Source organism: Hippoglossus stenolepis, chromosome 23, assembly GCF_022539355.2.
Source record: "Hippoglossus stenolepis isolate QCI-W04-F060 chromosome 23, HSTE1.2, whole genome shotgun sequence".
Classification (NCBI taxonomy): domain Eukaryota; kingdom Metazoa; phylum Chordata; class Actinopteri; order Pleuronectiformes; family Pleuronectidae; genus Hippoglossus; species Hippoglossus stenolepis.
This window is the reverse complement of record NC_061505.1, coordinates 3,228,849-3,247,489: the sequence shown is the minus strand read 5'-3', so window position 1 is coordinate 3,247,489 and position 18,641 is coordinate 3,228,849. Positions and strand designations below refer to the sequence as shown.

General features: G+C 46.7%; 1 protein-coding gene across 1 annotated transcript in view; it reads left to right on the top strand.

Annotated features, from left to right (window-relative positions):
- Positions 1–18,641, top strand: part of trpc5a (transient receptor potential cation channel, subfamily C, member 5a) — a 67,089-nt gene that overhangs the window by 15,012 nt on the left and 33,436 nt on the right. The window contains exons 2-6 of the mRNA XM_047339003.1: positions 13,420–13,457; positions 14,154–14,256; positions 14,929–15,179; positions 18,039–18,155; positions 18,406–18,468. Of these exons, the coding sequence (XP_047194959.1) occupies positions 13,425–13,457; positions 14,154–14,256; positions 14,929–15,179; positions 18,039–18,155; positions 18,406–18,468 (567 nt within the window). The 5' untranslated portion in view covers positions 13,420–13,424. The remainder of the gene's footprint in view (positions 1–13,419; positions 13,458–14,153; positions 14,257–14,928; positions 15,180–18,038; positions 18,156–18,405; positions 18,469–18,641) is intronic.

Genomic DNA, 18,641 nt, shown 5'->3' with positions numbered 1-18,641 from the left:
GCGCAGTGTGATTCTATCAGCAAGCGCATCGGTCTATGTTGGTCAAGCGTCACATGTTTGATCCTGGCGGTGGTCGTGGTCGTGGCGGTCTTGTGTCCGACAGCGGCGACGGGACCCTGAACTCAGCATCTGAAATGTAAATGCAGCGTCTCAGCGGGAGGTCAGAGCTGCAGAGGGGGAGCTGGATCAATACCACACACACACACACACACACACACGTACACACACACACACACACACGTACACACACGTACACACACACATTCCTTAACATCGCCTCCATTTCCTCATCTCGTGCTCCATCTCTCTAACGGCACACTTTGACTTATGCATCACCATTAAGTGTGTGTGTGTTTGTGTGTGTACCGCATACCCAGTTTTGCAATCCCATTATGTTTATTTGTGTGTATGTGCTTGTATCAGTGTGTGTGCAGAATAATGTGTGTGTGTGTGTGTGTGTCTGTGTGTGTGCGCACCCACCAGCCCTGGGGACAGATCCACACTGTCTTTAGTGGGTCTGTCTGACTGATTGACGGTCCTCTGAGGTCGTTTGGCAACACATTAGCTCTGATTAGATCACATGACCAGAGAGAGAGAGAGAGAGAGACATTGTTGTGTTTCTTTAATATTCATGCTTTTGTGTATGTAAGTGTGTGTGTGTGTGTATTTTCCTCGACGCCCACCAGCTGTGTGTGTGTTTGTGTGTATGCTAATGTCTTCCAGTGCTGGTATGTGCATGTGTGTATGTCCCTGTTTGTGTGTGTGTGTGTGTTTCAGATTGTGTATTTTAAAGGCTGAGCATCTCACTGCGTGTGAGACGCGTCACTCTCAGACACAACGTCCCCAGATGGCGCTGTGCCGTATGACTTGCCACGCTTTGTCGTCAGGACAGCCACGCTGGTAACCATGACAGCCGCAGTCGGTAGGGACCCAGCCACCAGCGGTGACCCTCGGGACGGCTCACATCCTCCTGCTCCGAGGTTTTCATCTGGATTTCTGTCTCCTCTTCTCTACTCTGCCAGTGGTTTGGTTTTACCCTGAAACCTCCGGAAAGCTGGCGTGCGACGTTCGAGAAGCAGATCAGGCGATAACCATCGGATCAAATCTCGAGGCACAGAATTCGTGTAAAACATCTTCTTTTTCTATTTCCATCTCTTAAGAAACCACAGCTACGTCCATCATCAGTGCTGCTATGGTGACGCCTAACGTCCAGTCCTGTGTAAAGGCTGCTTTCCTTGTTTCGGTTTGAAAACTCCGGGGTCGTGTTTTTAGTTTGGACGAAGAAAACCTGAAAGTTTAGCAAACGAAGACGCAGACACACACACGTTCTCTTCCTGATTGGTTCTTGTCTTCAGTAACTCAGCCAGTGAACAGTTACATGAGTCACTTCGTCTCCTGGTGTCTCTCAGACATTTATCTGGCAGTTTCTTCCTCGGTCATGAATATTTAGACGTTTTATTTTACTTCCCTTCGTGTCATTAAAAGCGAAGACGCGCTGGTATAAATTCACAGTTTCAGCTCGGAACGGCTCGGCCTGTTTTTTCATATCTCCTCCATCTGTCTCCTTTGCTGTCTGCGAATTCTCTGTCTCTTCTTCTTCTTCTTCTCTCGTTCTGTCGGTGGAGGTTCACTCAGAAAACACTGAGATGTTCTGGAGCCAAACCTCATTTATTAGTTTTAAAGATAAAAGCTTAGAACCTGTCAAAAATATTCCTTTTTCATAAAATGTCTCTGTATCCAGGGTAATGTTGTCGGCAGCTGTGGTCGTCCACGACGTCACGTAGCCGGTAAGAGGACAGCTGACTCACTACACCTCCGTCCCTCGCTGTTCTTCCTCGGTGACGCTCTGTCAGCCCGCCGTCCTCGCTCGGCGGCGTTTTACTCTCAGAATTGGATGAAATTGTCGTTTGCCTGCCAGCCGAGTCTGTAATGACTTCCACAGGCCTAATAGCTCCTTAATGGACAGAGAAGATCACATCGTTTTATTTTATTTATTCCATGTTTTACAGAAAAAGACACAAGACGCAGAGAAAGGGAGATCATTTAATTTGCAGAAACACTTAGTAGGTATGTTGATAGCGTCCTCTCCTTCAATCGGTCACGTTAGCCGTTTGCAGACATGATCTCCGGGTGTGATGCCTTTAACACACATCTCTGAGTGTTCAGGTGAGAGGCAGGACTGATCACGTGTCTTTGTTTACAGCACATGGACGCAGGCGTCGGCTCCGATCGCCAAAAACTCCCCTGACGTCTTCATCAGTGTGTGACACCGCTGAGATATTTGTTTTCTTTTTTCGTGTGTTAGAAACGTGTTATGGCCGGGGAAACTCTGCAGAAAGTCTGGAGGCTCGCAGACACACACACACACACACACACACACACGCACACACACACACACACACACACACACACACACACACACACACACACACACACAGGTTTGGTAACTGTGATTGTGTCGCTGAGTCATCCATAATTAGAAAGTCTGTTGTTCTTCTGCTGTCAGTGAAACAATAACAGAATGTGGACGCTTTTTATATGCTGTGTGTGTGTGTGTGTGTGTGTGTGTGTGTGTGTGTGTGTGTGTGTGTGTGTGTGTGTGTGTGTATCTCTGGGAAGTACTTAGCAGTCAGATCAAAAGAGGCTGCCTAACGTCTGCCTGCTGTCTTCCTGGCTAATTAACCCAACACACACACACACACACACACACACACACACACACACACACGGGTTGTGCGACTAATTAGCCTGTGTCCTGTTTTTATGGGCCCTCTTTCTTGCGTCTGTTTCACGGTGTGAAAACAAGACGACCGATATCTTCAGCCTTGTTATTGTGACTTATTATTACTGATATATAAACATATATAACACAAACAGAAAGAGGGAACGGTTGATATTTTCCTCTTAGTCTCTTCTGGTTTCCTGGATGTACGACACAAGAAAATCTTGAATGTTGTTTTTCCTCATTCTCAATCAGTGGACCTCACCTGTCCCTCGTGGTCCAGATGCCTTGCTCGTAGACATGTCAGAGGTTCATGTATACGTGTGATATGTGAATCCGGCGTCGGAAACCTTCTGTTCGACCTTTCAACCTGCCGCTGCTGCAGGAAACCACGTCAGCTGCTTCCTGACTGGGCCAACCTGAGTATTGTTTCCATGGCGATCACTCAGCCTCCTTTAGTCATGACTAAGCATCACAAGAGACGTGTGTGTGTGTGTGAGACAGTTTGTAAATCAGGAAAACAGCAGCAAACATCTCTCTCTCTCTCTCTCTCTCTCTCTCTCTCTCTCTCTCTCTCTCTCTCTTACACACACACACTGCATCCTGCTTCTTGTAACAAACACTTACACAAGACGCCTGACGCAGCATGTAGATGTGACGTGATAATGACTCAATTTATCACCATTACCATTGTGTGTGTGTGTGTGTGTGTGTGTGTGTGTGTGTGTGTGTGTGTGTGTGTGTGTGTGTGTGTGTGTGTGTGTGTGTGTGTGTGTGTGTGTGTGTGAGCCTACGATCCACATGGGCGCATGCACTTTAAGTCACTGATTAGAGACAGTCACACACATCCACTTACAGACTTACACTTACCGATACACACACCTGTCAAAGTCACTTCGGCACACACACACACACACACACACACAGACTCACACACACAGTGAAACATGGAGACCAGGACAATTAAGAAGACTGATGTAGCGCAACAAATTCAATTATAGTTCATTCTGTAATTACGTATTAGTAAATTAAAGGCAGGAAGGGATGATAGAAGGAGGGAAGGATGACTTAACGTTCTGAAGCCTCTCGTTTCTTCCAGCCGCATCTTGGAAGTAACCATATTGTGAAGTTTGCATCGTTAGCCGAGCGGCTGCACTTCCTGCAGCTCAGCCGCCCACTTCTCTAGCACTTTAGCTTCGTCACCGTCGCGCAACGAATCCTCTGTTTCCCCCAAGAACAATCCTTCGCTGCTCGTACGTGGAACGACGCATTTGTTGGTCTCTTCTGAAGGAGCCATCGAAGTCGGACGCATTCATCTCCAAATGCAGCCTCTGAAGCTGTAATCTCAAAAACCAAACACTCCTATCTGTACATTTTAACAACTTCCGCTGATGTTCTTATCACGTCAGCGCAAAAACAGACTCATCCTCACCATCAGCATCAGGCGTTGACCTTTTAGTCTCTCGTGCCAACTGACAAACAACAAGTGGGCAAGTTTTTTTTTTGTTTTCCCGCCGTAGCGTTTTCCAGCCAAAGTCAGAGGAATATGTTGCATCAGGGACGAGGCTTAAGCGCTGAATGAACAGAAGAGCAGAGTTTTAATTAATCTCTCTCGATGGCTACGAGACAAACAGAAATCCAACTGAATTTTAACGAGAGTTGACAACGAAAATTTGTCCTATTTTGTCTTTTTGTCTCTCTTTCTTTTTCCTTCTCCCCTGTCATCCCCGCTGTTCTTTCTTTCTTTCTTTGATTGGTTCGTTGGTTCTCTTCCTTTCTTAAGGTGTTTATCAAAAGCCATGTTTCTTTTTAAGCAGCCTCTGCAAAATGGGGGAAAGAAGGAGCGAGGACAATGGCAATAGAGGAGGGCTTATTAAATGAATTGTCTTGAAAGGAGGACAGGACAGAGGAGGAATGGTTGAAGGCGATGGAACGAAGAAGAAAGGAGGAAAGAGGATGAGCTCAGGTTCTTCGGTATGACTCACAAACATGTCAAAGGGAAGATGTGTTTAAGAGCGAGGGAGAGGAGACGAGGTGGATAGGAGTCAGGAGGTGAAGAGGACGGCAGGACAGATGAGGGATGGAGGGAGCAGATGACAGTGGAGATGAATGAGAAGACGGAGAGAGGTGGAGGAAGAGAGGTGAGGGATGCTGTGGTGGGAGCGGATAACAGATGGCCGGGAGAGCTGACGTGAAGGATGGCAGGAAACGAGAGAGATGGAGAAGAGTTTAAATTAAGGCACGGGAATCAAAGGAAGGATGAATGAGTCGAAAAGAGGAGAGAGAGAGAGAGAGAGAGAGAGAGAGAAGTGGCTGTGAAGAACCGGAGGAAGGAGAGATGACAAAGAATGGTATAAGAGACGGAGAGAAGAAGGGAAATGAACAAAAAGTGGGATTAGAAGAGAAAGGGGGGATGAGGGATTAGAGGCGGAGGAAGACGGAGGGAGATGTTCCCCCAGGATTTAAGGTAGCGCCGGGGTTGAGATATTTTCAGTTCAGCTGGCGGTCTCGTCTCCCGAACAGCCGAATGCCTTTTGGATCTATATTTAGAGCGTTACACAACAAAACATTGCATCATCTGCCAGCATAGTTTTATTCGCCAGATTTTTCACTCCTCACATTTTCTTCCTCCTCTGCCTCCTTCCAGACTCACAGGTTGTAAAGTGAAAGTTTGTAATTATCCCGCCGTGTGAAACGAGGGGTGGAATGAGGAGAGAAGCCGTTTGCAGCCTCTGGAGGAGTCGTCGAGGTTTCATTTTCCACCCTGATGTTCACGCTGCTGTGTTTCGTTTCGGTCCTGCCGTCAGGAGCCTTGTGGGGCTTTAATCAAACCTGCGCTGTTCCTCCAGTGAGTTCTATTCATACAGCCTCAAACCCGTGAATCAGAACGGCGCCATGAGAGATTCCACAAACTGTAGATCATGTGACTCTTTCTGCCCTCAGAGGCCAACCAAGAAAAATATGATGAAGACAAAGTGAAAGGAGGCTGAAGAGGAGCAGCAGGGGAGGGAATCGTCCTCCAGGACAAACCATAAACCTTAAAGAGAGATGGATGATGCATCTTCACTTCCTCCCGTTTAATGAAATATCCTGGACACGGGCGCTGCCGTCTTTTAACATCATCTTTAGACAGAGTTTGCGTAGAAGGGATTGTGGGGTGGTTTAGTTTAGAGGCGGGGTTAATCATCTATACAGCCACCAGGGGGCTCCACTTTTGGCTGAAAAAAAAGACCTCTCCATAATTGAGAGCCAAAACTTTGGGTTGTCTGGCTCCCTCTCCTGCTCTCTCTCCTGCTCTCTCTCCTGCTCTCTCTCCTGCTCTCTCTCCTGCTCTCACTCCTGCTCTCACTCCTGCTCTCTCTCCTGCTCTCTCTCCTGCTCTCTCTCCTGCTCTCTCTCCTGCTCTCACTCCTGCTCTCTCTCCTGCTCTCTCTCCTGCTCTCTCTCCTGCTCTCTCTCCTGCTCTCACTCCTGCTCTACTCTCCTGCTCTCACTCCTGCTCTCTCTCCTGCTCTCACTCCTGCTCTCACTCCTGCTCTCACTCCTGCTCTCTCTCCTGCTCTCTCTCCTGCTCTCACTCCTGCTCTCACTCCTGCTCTCTCCCTCCTGCTCTCACTCCTGCTCCCTCTCCTGCTCTCACTCCTGCTCTCTCTCCTGCTCTCTCTCCTGCTCTCACTCCTGCTCTCTCTCCTGCTCTCACTCCTGTTCTCTCTCCTGCTCTCACTCCTGCTCTCTCTCCTGCTCTCACTCCTGCTCTCTCTCCTGCTCTCACTCCTGCTCTCTCCTGCTCTCTCTCCTGCTCTCACTCCTGCTCCCTCTCCTGCTCTCACTCCTGCTCTCTCTCCTGCTCTCACTCTCCTGCTCTCACTCCTGCTCTCTCTCCTGCTCTCTCTCCTGCTCTCTCTCCTGCTCTCACTCCTGCTCTCTCTCCTGCTCTCACTCCTGCTCTCACTCCTGCTCTCACTCCTGCTCTCACTCCTGCTCTCTCTCCTGCTCCCTCTCCTGCTCTCACTCCTGCTCTCACTCCTGCTCTCTCTCCTGCTCTCTCTCCTGCTCTCTCTCCTGCTCTCTCTCCTGCTCTCTCTCCTGCTCTCACTCCTGCTCTCTCTCCTGCTCTCTCTCCTGCTCTCACTCCTGCTCTCTCTCCTGCTCTCTCTCCTGCTCTCTCTCCTGCTCTCACTCCTGCTATGTCTGCTCGTGTGCTCGGCAGCGTGTTAACAATCTGACGTTCAGTTTTTTCGTGGTTGAATCCGGTCTAAACTGTGACTTCTGGTGACGCCCCGGCACCTTAAACCCTCCGTCAGCTGGAGGAAGGCCCCTGCAGGCTGTGCTCCAAAATCCTGCTCCATCCTCCATCAAAGCCGCCGCTCTGCCGCCTGCGGAGGAGATTCACGCTCCTCGGGTTTGAATTTCAGTGTGGGAAGTTGTTTGGGGACTAATTAAGATTCCAATTAAGATCCCCCTCTGCCCTGCCTTTGCCCTTCTTCATCAAAGCGGCGGCAGCAGAGTCGTCGAACGCAACACGGCAGAGCAGGTTTTGTCTTCTCGGGTTATCGCTTGTGAACATGAAGCGAGGTCGCTCATTAAGATTCACCTCTGCCTCCTCTGTTACTCGTCCTTCCTCTGTTCCCGCTCCTTCTCTCCTCCATCTTACCCCAATTGTCTCCTCTGCTTCAAAGTGAGATTTCCTCTCCCTCTAATCTCACTACATATCTTTCCGCCTCCCCTTTTTTGCTTTGCAGGAACAGACGAAAAGCCTGAATGGTCCTCGTGCAAGAACATGTTGCAATACAATGTCTGTTTGTTCGTACAGTGACGATCATGAAACTTGAGTAAAGTGTGTAAATGTTGTGCGTAAACCTGAGAATGTGAACAACAGTGTAAGAGGATACTACATTAGCACAATCAGAGTCCCGATAATCCAACATGAGGCTGTTTCCTGCCTCTTATGTCAGGAAGTGTTCTTTCATGAAAAACTAATCAAAGACCCAAAATAACCACTTTAAGTGTTCGGAGCTTGAAGTCCTGATTTCAGAGATGCAGACAGGAAATGCTCAGCAGCATCAGCTGTGGCTTTAAGACACAGACTCGAGCTGCACTGTCAACGCTAACACTGACATTAAGAAGGAAATGGACCGATATTTTAAAAACTGGCAAACAATGACAACATATGGATGAAAAATGTACAAAGGCCCAATGTTTCGAGTCTCGTCACCGAAAAGGAATCGAATAAGTTATAAAAATCAGTCTTGAGCTTGTAAAAATTCCTCTGCTCGACTGAGTGGATGAATTTTCCCTCCTCCTCCTCCTCCTCCTCCTCCTCCTCCTCCTCTCCTCTCCTCTGTCGTCCTGTAGACTACGACCGTCCATTTTAAATTCCCTTCTTCTTCCAATTGCTGTCATTAGAAAGAGAATCCATTCTACCTCTGGCCTCAGGCTGAATTTGTCATTTCATTACGTCTCACATTATGAGTCTACTGTCACTGCGCTGGAGATGGAAACTGACACTGTCCTCGCTCAGAGACGGGGTAAAGACCTCGTCTGCCCCGGGATCAATAAAGGAAGTGCTTTATACCGATGTTAGCGCTACACGATGGTGTGTGCATGTTGGAAGAGGTACAAAATATGAACTTAAAATGATTGTGCAGCTCTGGAGCGACAATATACAGGATCTCTGCTGCAGCTTTGCATGTTCGAGGCAGAACATTGTCTAACAAGTGGGAGCAGAGTGTTGTTTTTAAAGCTTTACAAACTTTACTTTGGCACCATGCAGCGGGTAAAGGCTGCTTTTGGAAAGTCGAGCCATCACCAGCGTGTTGTGTTTTTTTTAAATCTGCGAGAGCTTGTGTGTGACAGAAGCTCGAGCTGTGTGGACGCTGTGTTCCCCCCCGACGTACCTGAGCTGCCCTGTGTGTTCTGCTGCTTCTCTCGGTGTGAAAAGCTCCTAATTCACTAAATTATTAACGTGAGCGTCTCTGTGCTCCCGCAGCCTCGCTCAGCCGGGTCTGGATTCCCAGGCGATGTTCACCTGATTGCAGTTCGGCCACTCTGTCATTACCACTGACATTCACTTCCACGTCTGTTTTGGGTCAACATATTTAATACATTAGCTTTTATCTCGAGGGTTTATCCACCGAGCAGTTATCTCAACATGGTCCATTAAAAGCATATTAACAATGCATTACAGTTCAATGAAATATGATGCATTAGTATTCAATACTACACAAGATGACACGTTATGTAACAATATGCAATGCATTATGATTTAATACCTTACAATACGATATGACACTATGAAACTAAAAGTGATGTTACAAAACAAAATGATGCGATATAATATAAAACGTTAAAAGATGTTACAATATGATACACATTAAAATACGATACCTTACAATATAATATGTTAGGGTATCGGAGTATACAATACATTATGTCACAATATGATATGTATCTTATAATATACAAAAACGTAAGTTCCTAGAAACTGCAGCCTCCGGTATCGCAGGAACATGAAATTGGTTTCGGCTGCAGCGACTCTTCCTGCCTCCATATAACCTTCATGACGACTGCACCCGACGAACAAGCTTAGATTAAATATACACGAGATCACGTTATCAAACACGTGTAGTTCCGATTTATCATTTTAATAAAGCCCTTTACTGTATTTAGCTGTGGGGGTGTTTGACTCCCTTCTCTCTTTTATGCAAACTCATCTCTTTACAGAAGAAAAGGCCGAGATGGAGGGAGGGGCGGGCTGAAAACAGGCCGTCCTCCCGGGATGGAGGGAGAGCGGGAGTGGGGGGGAAACGGGGGGGAGGAGAGGAGAAGAGGTTGTGAGGAGAATGCGAGAGCAAGAGAATGACTCAAGGAGCCAGAGAGACGAAACAGTGTGAGGAGACGAAATGAAAGAAAATGGGATAAAAACAACTAGAGGAGAGAAAGGTAAAAACGAGAGAAGCCCCAAAAAAAAGAGAGAGAGAGCAGAGTGAGTGATACTGAGGTTGAAAGTGGGAGTGAAAGATGGAGTTTGATGAGCTGCAGGAAAGATGGAAGGAGACAGCCGGAGAAAAACTACGAGAGGGAGTGAGGGAGAGTGAGATGAACGGCCGAGGTAATGCAACGGGAATGTCGCTGGGATGAATGAAGGGAAGAGGAGGGAAGAGAGAGAGAGGGTGTCACAGCAGAACAGATGGAGGAGGAGTGAGGATGAGAGGCAGGTTGTTTTTATTGAAAGTGATAGAGGAGATAAAAAGGAAGAGGGGTTAATAGATGGAGGGGCGACGCACGACAGCAGACAAACAAAGTACAGAACTCTGACCCAAAAGTGAAACCAAGTTATCTGGATCGCCCCCTGGTGGCTGGCTGCTGAATAGGTTAAAAAACCAGCCTCATCTTTGGTCACAAACGAAACATAAACAAAACGTGTCAAAGTATTCAAAGCATCGGCCCTCATCACCAAAAGCTCTGGAATCTCCTCGTCTTTCCGAGTTGACGTCTTCGTCTTCTCCGTGTACGGCTCCTCTTCTTCATCCTGAGATATTTGTATTCTTCCAGACAGTTTCCTGCTTGAACTTGAAAAGTGAACAGTAATCGTCTGGAATGTTTCCATCGTCCTGAGTTCGTCTAACGTCAAGTCACCGATATTTACTCTGAGTTCTGGAGTCAGAACCCCTGAGAGGTTTCACCTGAGGAGGCCGGTTCTGTTGTTATTGATTACTGCAGCAGCTGCTGGTGACAGGGACGAAGTGAGGGGGGGGAAGAGAGGGGGACGAGCGAGGGAGAGGGGTGACGAGAGTGAGGGGTGAGAGAGAGGAGAAGAGAGAGAGAGAGAGAGAGAGAGAGAGAGAGAGAGAGAGAGACCCACATATAATAAAACGCTTGGCTCCTGACTCCTGCTCGCAGCACTTTCTCTCATTAGAGCTCGGTGACGGGGAAACTTTCTGCTTATCTCACAGTTTTCCGCCGCTCTACACTTTATAAAGTGTCTGCTGCTGAAACATGTGATTCATTAAACGGAGGATTAACATCTTCCTGCTGTAAATGAAGTTCTGCAGCTAATGATTATTATCAGATCGTCAGTTCAGTCTCTCCTGGAGGATAAAACATTACAAAATGGTAAAAAAAGAAACGTGACGCCTTTGCACCATTCTCATTAAATCAATACGAGTGAATACAAAGAAAGATCCGTTTGGAATCAACAATAAAAGCACGAGACAACAAATCAAAACGGAAAATATACAAACGGACGTGAGACTAATTTCCACTTGCGACATTTTCCTTTCTGTTTTCTCTCATGGACTCACTTTGACATTTTCCAGACATTTTACCAGGGGGCTGCAGGAAAAGTTCCAGAATAATGTCCAGAGCAACTGCCTCACACATTTGTTCTCACATCCAGAACCTCCAGAACAATTCAGGAACATGTCGGGACTTTAGTTCATGACTGAAAACAGCTTCAGGTGCAAATGACCTTCTGCGATGTGTGATTTATTTATTTAGTAGGATTCAGTGTGATGATGTCGTTCTGATACTCTCGACAGTCACTGTGAACAACCACCGACGTTTGAAAAATGCAGGAGGAGAGAGAGAGAGAGAGGGAGAGAGACAGATGTGGAGAGAGCAACCTCGACTGCAGCCGAGAGGAAAACAAGACGGGAAGAGGAGGCAATGAGATGGAAAGAGGGGGAAGAGGAGAATTATGAGGAGCAAGTTCAAGATGGAGTTAATTTTTGTTTCAGGGAATAGACACGAGAGACAGAAAATAGAGCAGAAAATCTCAAACATGCAGGAAGTGAAAGACGAGGACGTCGAGGCCGGAGAGAGAGAGATTTCTGAGGAGGAGAGATAAGGAGGAGGAGGAGAGGAGCGTGTGAGTGACGGATACGTTCACTAAATGCAGGTGGAAGAGGAGCGATGAGGGCAGATCGGGAGCGTTCAACAGTGAACAGGCGGCAGGGAAATGAAGGATTGATGTGGAAAAAAATGAGCCGTAGAGAAATGTAAGGTGAAGTAAAAGAGAAAGTCCCGGCTGCTGAGGAACCTGGTGAGAGGGAGCGATGGGGTGAGATAGGAGCCAAGCAGCGAGTTTATCTGCATTGCTGTAGCCACAGTCAGTGGAGCATTGTAAAGCCGTCAGCATAAATCCTCCCTCGCTACGCAGATTCTCAAATGCATCTGCATTCCAGCAACGCGCCACCGCAGGATTAATCTCATCCACGTAATTTAATCTCGTCCACGTAATTTAGGCGTCGACAGACCCTCGGCTGTGAGCTGATGCCCGTCACTTCCCCTTCTGTGAACAGTCCAGTGCAGGACGAGTCCATGGTTTCAATCCTGAGATCAGAAGAGTTAAAAAAAAGAAAAAGGAAAGAAGGGGAGACTAAATTATCAGCAGGAAAGAAACAAAGCCATTTTTTTTATTTGCTGAAACCTGCAGGATTTGTTTTTAACGGCTTAATCAATTTATTTTACCTTAATGTTCAATAAACAAGTGTTTCTCTGCTGCAGCGTCAGCAGCTCGGTGAAAACAATGCACTTAAAGAGAAGCTCTGCAAGAAATCACAAATCTGCAACCAGGACTCCTTCAGCCCTGGTTTGGTTCAGACCTTCACACTTCTCAGTTTAGTCAGGAGCTGAATGTTTTCCGCTGCTGACGGAGGACGGACGGCTGTCGTGGTCCGAACTGAGAGGTTTAATGTGTGACGCTCCTGTGACACTGTTGTCGTGTAAATCACAGGTTGTAAGAAGGAAGAACGGAGACGTCTTGGCTGTCAGAGACTCTGTTCATCAGCAGCTGACAGACAAGCGAACGCCTCCACTTCCACGAATCGTCAAGTGAACTGAAAATACCCACTGAGCTGACACAGGCTGTTTCCACGGCGCCCGGAAGGAGAAACGTCATCAGAGGTTTGATCACAGTCGTTCCCCCAAAAACGTGTTCGACCGACTTCCGGGCAACTTCCTTCAGCAATAATGAAGCTGATTAAACTCGATTAACCACGGAGGAAGAGACGGGAGGATAAACTGCGATCCCCCGCCATCTTGTATGTGTCTGACCTTTCTGTAATGAGCTGCCATTTTCATTTAGCTGATTCATTTGCAAGCAAGTGGATTTACAGGCGGAGCGACCTCCAGTGACCTGCAGACGACTGGACTGAGACCAAACTATTAAGAGTTACCGAGTGGGAACCAGTTGTCAGGAGACATATCTTTTGATATTTTAACTGATTTCTCGGGAATAAAAAATGCTCTGGGACAGTCACACTGTAGAACCCCCCCACTGCTGCAGAATCAGGCCCATTCACATTATTCACGTCCTCCAAACAGAAACAGGAGGCTGCAGACTGTGTGTGTGTGTTTTTTAATTCTTCGTCTAAAAATATCTCTGTGCTCCGTCAGCGTTTATTCCTCCCGAACCAATTACAGCCGTGTTAAAAATGCAGATCGGTGTCTCGGCTGCGGTAACAGGTTCAGTTCCCAGTGTCAGACCGAGTCCTGACCCACATTTGTGACATTAGCATATCTGTCATCGGCCAGTGAGATGGTGAACGTGGGGCGAGAGCGGGCTGCTCACGAACACGAGCGTCTGGTGTCGGTGTTTAGGACGTTATCACCGTGACCTCATATGAGTTTATCCTTCTCACTTCTACTCACTGAGTCGTAACTCTTCCTCTCTTTTCCCGTTTTTCTCCTGACAGGCCAGATGAATCCCATGACACAGTTGTACTACAAGAAGGTGAGTGCCACAAACACACACACACACACACACACATGCACACACACACACACACATGCACACACACATCAGGTTTATCGCATGATCTTGCATGAATCCCACGCAGGCACAAACACAAAGTCTTAAGACACAGTGAGAAACGTGCGGCTCCATCCATCACTCCGTTGTTTTCCCCCGTCGCTGCGAGATGAAATCAGCCGTGAGCGTGTCACCGTCACCCTCCGACGTTCCTCACTGTAACTTCACGGTTACTCCGCCGCCATGATTCATGTTCTCGGGTGCGACCGGTGCGTCTCTCGGCTCGGAGGCGATGACGGATGGTGGCGCCTCGGCCTCTTGAAGGGTTTATAAAATATCCAGCGCTGCATGAAAAACGACACCTCCGCCTGTGAAGCCGACTGAGTTACACTTTCTTCTTGCAGATAAACAGAGAAATATTTGCCTCTTGACAGTGAGAGTAAAACATTTACAGTTTCAGGCCATTAGCTGCACAAAATGAGCAGTTTGAAAAGTTTGTTTAAACTGTTTTTAACTGCTCGTCGTCTCAGACAAAAACACTGTGAACCCTGACCTCTGTGAAGGAGGAAACAGAAACTCTCAGCACCTTCCTTCTCCTCTAACTGGGTCAGTGTTGATTCAGGAGACATGTAACCGGTGTCATGTTGTCGTTTTGTTGTTCTTCCTCTGGATGTGCAGGCGACGTATTCGCCGTACCGCGACCGCATCCCCCTGCAGATCGTGCGGGCTGAGGTGGAGCTGTCTACAGAGGAGAGGGCGTACCTCACCGCTGTGGAGAAAGGTACAAACACACACCTGTCTCTTTATCTTTGTCTCCATCACTTCTTTCCACTCCTTCGTTTTCCTGATGCTCTCAACCTAAGACGCTCGGACGCTGCTGAAGCATCACGACCGATTCCAGTCACGCCACTTCCTGTTAAGTGCTGCTCAGCTTGAGCCAAATTAGAAAGGAACAGTCTCACCTTCATGTCAGTACGTTTTCAAAATCATATTTTATTATAGTGTTTGGACTCACATGACGAAAGTTAGAAGAAATATATCGTCCGTCTGATTCAGTTTCAGATGCTGAAAACAAATGTCAACGCCAGGTGTAACCATAGCAACAGTGATAGGTTTTAAAACTGAAACATGCTCGTGTGGACGTGGCCCATCTGGTTCATCAGTGACTGTCGAGTGGAGCCGTCACGTCGTCCATCTTTATCACAGACTCTAAATGAAGACGGACGACATCACGGCTCCCAAAAGTGAAGCCAAAGTGTCTCGATCGCCCCCTGGTGGACGGCAGCAGTAGTGTTATTGCACCTCTGTCTGCTTTTTGTGACACTAAAGAACATAAACACACATACATGGTCCTGCTATGGGTCATGATGATGTCATTGTTATGGTAGTTTTCTGGAATCTGGTGAAAGGATCAAGTCCAGGTAGAAAACGTCCCCCCCCTCTCTCTCTCCAGGCGACTATGCGGGGGTCAAACACGCCCTCCGGGAGGCGGAGGTCTACTACAACATGGACGTGAACTGTCTGGACCCGCTGGGCCGCAGCGCGCTCCTCATCGCCATCGAGAACGAGAACCTGGAGATCATGGAGCTGCTGCTCGACCACGGCATCCACACGGGCGACGCGCTGCTCTACGCCATCAGGAAGGAGGTGGTGGGCGCCGTGGAGTTGCTGCTGTCGCACAGGAGGCCCAGCGGCGAGAAACAGGTGTGTGTGTGTGTGTGTGTGTGTGTGTGTGTGTTTGTGTGGACGTCTGTGTTTAAACAAATGAGAGAGAGAAATGGATTCATGGACGTATGTTAATTTATGGCATTCAGGCGCATTCATGCATGACCGTGTGTGTGTACTTTCCATATTTTATTGTGTGGTGTGGGGGGGAATGAGCAGCACATTTATTCATTGAGATTCTGCTGAGGAGGGAAATTAAACAGCTCGTTGTATAGACAAACTGTGAAACAGGATTTAGAGACAGACAGACAGCGTGTGTGTGTGTGTGTGTGTCTGTGTGTCTGTGTGTGAGACAGAATGAGAGAGGAGAGAGAGAGAGAGAGGAAAAACATGTTGCACAGTTCGGTTAACTTGAAGTTGTTGAAGATGCTCGAGGAGGAGAGAGAAAGAGAGAGAGAGAGAGAGAGAGAGAGAGAGGATGGTAGACTCTGGACAAGAAAGGAGATCAGAGGAGAGAGGGGGGGGGGATTGGGAAGAAGGAGATATTTTTAAATGAAAGAGAAACAGAGATGTCTTATTTTACATAAATGTTTGGACCGTCTGAGGCTGTGAGGTGCCACGGCGCCATGGCAACCAACCCTTGGACGAAGCGGAGGATTGTGGGAAGGTTTTTCTTGGTCTGCTCTCAGCTGGACGAGGACGGGGACAAATTTGTTCTCGCTGTGTTTCTGTTTTCTTTCACCTCCACGTTGAGAGAAAAATCATTAATCCTTTTGTTTTCAATAGGCGGGCGATGGAGCTGCAGGTCCTCCCGTGGATTTGTGCTCATCATTTTTATAATTAAAGACACTAAACACTTTTTTCTATCGTTTTTCTTTCTCGTGCTGCAGTCTGTCCAAAAGAAATATAACAAACACACAGAGGAACAGCAGCCACACAACTTTTAACTAACAGAAAATCATGGTGGCTTTGAAATCTAACTCTTGATTTTGTTCTTTTTATGACGTTTAAAATCAAACAGCAGCACTCATCTCTGTAGACCTTTCAAATATCACTTCAGTCAATATTTACTTTAATCGCTGCATGAAAACGAGTCGAATCCAAACAGCACAGACGTCTGAGCTTGTAGTTTTTGCTGTGTTTGTATTATGTTCTCATCTTGATGGAGATATTTTGTGAATTGAAGTCATGTGGACGGAGCTTTGTTTTCAAAATGGAGGGGTATCCGCAGTAGTGTTAAAAAAACGCCTCTGGGTCGTGTACAAAAGTAAAACTTAACGTTTTTTGTCCAGAGCCTTTGAAAACCAAGAGAGGAGAGTTTGTTTGAACGAGGGAGGGAGATAAGCAGAGAGAGAGAGAGAGATGTTGTCAGTAGTAGGTCAGGAGAAGAAGTGATGGAGGGAGGAAGAGTAACGTTGAGAGAGTGAGAGATATGCAGATGAGGATGTGTTCCGCAGACTCCCTCTCTCACTTTTCTTTTGATGTGTGAAGTGTGTGGAAAAAGGATTTAAGTGTGTGTGTGTGTGTGTGTGTCTGTGTGTGTGTACTTTCATCAGTGTGTCTGTAAATGTGAATTTATGAAACGTGTGTGTTTTTGTACAGTGACACAGTGTCATTTTTGTATTTTATTTACCTGCGTTTGTTTGTTTGTTTCCTTATGGCGAGACGAGACGTTAGCGTTGGTGCCTTCTAGTGTAATTTAAATTTTCTGTGTTTTCATTTGTGACTTTGTGCTACAGCTGAAACTTTATTGATTATTATTGAAAACCTTTATTGATTCGGACTCTCAGGAAACGCTAATCACACCAGTGAGACCCAATCTCAGGACCGGTTCGAGATCTGAAGGCGTAGTTTCCTCTTTTCACATGAGAAATCCCCAAAATATAAACAAATTCAACTCAAACTACTGTAAATAGATCATGTTTCTCTGTATTTGTTTATATGTACGTGTGTGTGTGTGTGTGTGTGTGTGTGTGTGTGTGTGTGTGTGTGTGTGTGTGTGTGTGTGTGTGTGTGTGTGTGTGTGTGTGTGTGTGTGTGTGTGTGTGTGTGTGTGTCTTTAATCATTGGGTGATTCGTTGGTGACAGATGTTTTCACACCCCTTATCTCTCCTGCAAAAAATAAGAGAGACCAGATGAAAAAGGCTTTGGCAGGGAAGGAGGGAGGGAGGGAGGTGGAAGAGAGACATGACGAAGAGAGGATGAAAGACTGGGGGTAGAGGAGCTGAGGAGGTGAAGGAGGAGATGAAGGAGGAGGTGAAGGAGGAGATAGCGGCAGAGAGAAGATGAGATGAGGAGAAGCACTCGGCTTCATCCTCCCTCTGAGAGATGAAAGAGAGTCCACACGTGTTTGCTCCACTCCTCCCTCCTCCTCCTCCTCCTCCCTCGTTCACTCCTCTTCCTCAAGTCTGCTCCTATCACTCCTTCTTCTGATGTCTGGCAATCGAGTGTGCATGCACGTGTGTTTCTGTGTTTGTGTCAATATCAAATGTTTTGATTGCTTTATATGTTGTAAAGAGGACGAGTGTATCTTCCTTCTACATGAGGGATAACCCTGGTTTCCACCTGTTCAGACTCGTATCAGTGAGACACATCACGAGCCTTGCAGCAGATAAATAAAGCTCCGCAGCAGCAAACGTGTTTTCCAGTTTTATTGTGCTTATTTAATTTGTTTCATTCTGACTCAAGTGAGTTTAATTGGATTCATCCTGCTGCTAATTTGTCTTGTGCTTTGAGTTCTTCCTGTTTCCTATCGGTTGTTTCACTGCCGCACTAATGAGGAGGTTTCACAAACAATATTAAAACTGAGATTTTATGATTAGAGACCAGAATCCATCAGTGTCATCCACGTGTCGCATCAATGGGGGAGCTTTATTCTTCTTCCTTGTTCTTCTCCAGGTTCCCTCGCTGATGATGGACAGCCAGTTTTCAGAGTTCACCCCCGACATAACTCCCATCATGCTCGCTGCTCACACCAACAACTACGAGATCATCAAGCTGCTCGTTCAGCGGAAGGTGATGACGCTGAGATACAGAAGTTACTGTGTACACCTCAATCTGTGGGAGCTAATATCGATATATCATCTGAAAGCATATTTACTGAATTAGCAACAGAGCATAGACACAGAATCAAATAAATCATATTGAATAAATAAACTATTTAGGACGACTTGTAGAATAACTGAATATTAAATAAATAAATAAAACTATATGTCATTGATTAGATATCGGCTGTGATGATGTATTGTTCTGTTTCTTTGTGTAGGTCACTATTCCCAGACCTCACCAGATACGATGTGACTGTGTCGAGTGCGTCTCCAGTTCAGAGGTGAGTCATAATGACTCGGCATCGTTTATTCTCAGCAGCTTCTCTTCTCGTCACAGTGTCACACTGAGGACACGGGAAAAGCTTCACTATTATTTGTTATTCTATAGATTAAACTGCAAATCTATTAACTTGGAAGATGCAGTTTATTGTCCTCTCATTTATCCGTGCGTCCT